This window comes from Macadamia integrifolia, chromosome 10 (assembly GCF_013358625.1).
Source record: "Macadamia integrifolia cultivar HAES 741 chromosome 10, SCU_Mint_v3, whole genome shotgun sequence".
Classification (NCBI taxonomy): Eukaryota; Viridiplantae; Streptophyta; class Magnoliopsida; order Proteales; family Proteaceae; genus Macadamia; species Macadamia integrifolia.
In genome coordinates this window covers 11,848,429-11,851,151 of record NC_056566.1, presented here as the reverse complement: position 1 = coordinate 11,851,151, position 2,723 = coordinate 11,848,429, and the positions used below count along the sequence as shown (strand labels likewise).

At 39.9% G+C, this 2,723-nt stretch overlaps 1 protein-coding gene across 1 annotated transcript in view; it reads right to left on the bottom strand.

Annotated features, from left to right (window-relative positions):
• The window catches only part of LOC122091806 (glutathione reductase, cytosolic), a 29,341-nt gene extending 27,812 nt beyond the window's left edge, over nt 1-1,529 (bottom strand). Inside the window, exons 1-3 of the mRNA XM_042661955.1 lie at nt 1,179-1,529; nt 749-907; nt 124-188 (exon numbers count right to left, since the gene is read on the bottom strand). Of these exons, the coding sequence (XP_042517889.1) occupies nt 124-188; nt 749-889 (206 nt within the window). The 5' untranslated portion in view covers nt 890-907; nt 1,179-1,529. The remainder of the gene's footprint in view (nt 1-123; nt 189-748; nt 908-1,178) is intronic.
• Nucleotides 1,530-2,723: the final 1,194 nt, after the last annotated feature.

Below are 2,723 nucleotides of genomic sequence, written 5' to 3'. Positions count from 1 at the left end.
AGGGGGGGGGGGGGGGGGGGGGGGGGGGGGGGGGGGGGGGGGGGGGGGGGGGTGGGGGGCCAGAGGGGTAGTGGGACGGGTGTGGAAGTATGGCCAGCAGTGAAGAGTCAGCTACAAACTTACGTTCCTCCGAATCCTCCAAGAAGTTCCGAGCTGATAGGGTGAAATGGTAGCTCACAAATTGCAACCTTGCAACAAAGTTTCCAAAATGGTTAGTCTGGAATTGAAAAACAAATGCTGCCACTCGTTAAGGGAATATTAATGCATAAAACATACATTGAAGTTACCAAACCTCCAAAAAGAATTCCAAACCAGAAATATAGAAGAATGAATTATCAATGACTGTTAAGAGGAAAATTAACTTTTAGAACACAACTATTTCATGCATCAGTACCTCCAACAAAAGGTCAAAGGATATGAAATTAATAAATCAGTTGCGAAATCAAAGTTCATAAAAATGAATCGTTGGTCAGTCCTCAATAACATAAGTCAGTGGACCATCTAATTCAATGAAACACCACCACGAATTTAAAAAGTTACTCAATGGAGTTAATAGAATCCAGAACGAAGAAAAAACCAAGTCATTTAGTAATACGATGAGAGTACAACATGCACATGGTAGTAAATTCATGACAACAAAAGAAAACCAGAAACCAAATTTTTATTCTCCGATTTTATTTCCATCTTACTTCTTTGGCCTGCGTGATTAGCTATTCCTTTTTATTCAATTTAATAGTTTTTCTTTTACCTTAGCTCCGAAGCCAGCTGAAAATCTAGCAGCACGGACGCCACCACTACCGCCGCCAATTACAAACAGATCAAAATCATACTTCACCCCATCATCATTAGAGCTGCTCAGCTCGCCATCAATAAGCATCTTCCTCGACATGATTACAAACTTATTAAGCTGTTACCACACAAAAGAAAAAACAGTTACATTTTCGGTAACAAACGAGTGATCAGTAACTACTAATATAGCAAGAAATTCGTTAAGATTTTCATTGCAGTACTCGAACTACATGATCCGTTTTTCCAATCTACAGCTAAACTGAGTTTGCAAATGGTAGCTAGTATCAATGTATGAAAAAAATCGAAAGAAATCATACTCAAATGATCTAACTTCTATAAAAAAAAAAAAAAAAAATGGGATCAAAAGGCTTTGCGATTGCGAATCTCACCTAAAGAACTCAGAATTCAGAGAAATTTTTCTGTCGGATCTAAGACTCTAGGTCTTCAAGCGCGGAGAACTATTGATGCAGAAACTGCTGCCACGACAGATTTTTTTCTGAGCCAGGAAGTGAAACAACGATGCTTTTAATTGGCCTTGAGCATTTGTATAGAAATTATAGTCGACGGTAACGACTAGAAGGCGCAGACAAGGAACGAAAATGGAGGGAAAGTCGAACTTTTCTTCTGGTCCTTTCGTTGATTTCCCAGCATTCACACAATCACGCCAATCAGACGACCTCTGTTGTTCAAAATGGAGTAATGGACGAGACGAGAAGTCGATAACGGAAATTTCAGATTGTTCAGACCACCACGCTCTCTTTATCTATGTATTAAATATTAGGGCTCCTTATCTCAAAAATTTACACAATTACCATTCAAATAGGGCTGTGGAACTAGGGTGAAAGTTTTGGCCAGGCAATCCAACCTTGTCCTAATTCGCCCTTAATCCCAATAGGAATTGGGTCAAATTTTCTTATCCTGAGGACGGGTTAAGATTGGAAAACTAAGTTGGGTTCAAGTTGAGACCACAATCCGGCTCAATCCGGCCCGAAATTTAACCCTAAATTATTAGAATTTAGGACTTGAAGCGGAAAAATTTGATCGGACTCTCTCCTGCAATTCCTGGTGCTTTGGCCAACCTGCACAGAAGAGATGACAAGGAGAGTCGAGCTGACCCATTAGAGGACTCTCCGATGCCTAAGTTAGACCTTTCCACAACAGATGCTCAAGAGAGCTTTTACAGTATGGGAAGTGAGTAATCGATCCCTTGTGATGGAGGCTTACCTTGGTATTTATAGGTTGCTCATGGAGGGCAAGTGGGAGACGATTGTGAAGAGTCCTGCTCTCTGTTAGTTAAAACGGGAACGACAAAAAAACACTTTTTGGTACGGGCATGTTTTAAATGGATCAAACGTGAACGGGACGGTCAAAAATATGGTCAAATACGGTAAAAACGGGAAAAAATAAAAAACGGACGATACGTGTTTTAAACGTTTACATTTAAATAATACGGTGTCAAAAAACGGCAATATATAGACATAAATTGGCATAATAATTCTCTAAATACCTAGATAACAATCAAAACAAATAGCCCCGTTTTAAACGTTTCTATTTTAAAACATTTATATTTTTTTAAATCCGTTTTTTTACTATAAAAAAAAAACGGGACGACGTTTAAAACGGCAAAAAAACTTCAAATAGCCTCGTTCCCGTTTTTTACCGACTTTCTGTGAAAAATTCGGCAAACGGCGTTTAAAACGGCAAAAAAACAGGACACCGTTTTAAACGCGAATAAACTAACTAGGGTCCTGCTTAGGCGTGGAGTCCTCAAGGGGAGTGGCTCTGTGATTCTGGGAATATTCTTGGAATATTCCCCTCTTAACTAGGAAAGATCAACCGTGTGACGTCATGATGACGTGTAGTGGATAGAGTCCTGTCCTCCGGAATAGACTACGTTCCTTGAATGTAGGGGTGGACAAAAACACGTATCTGGA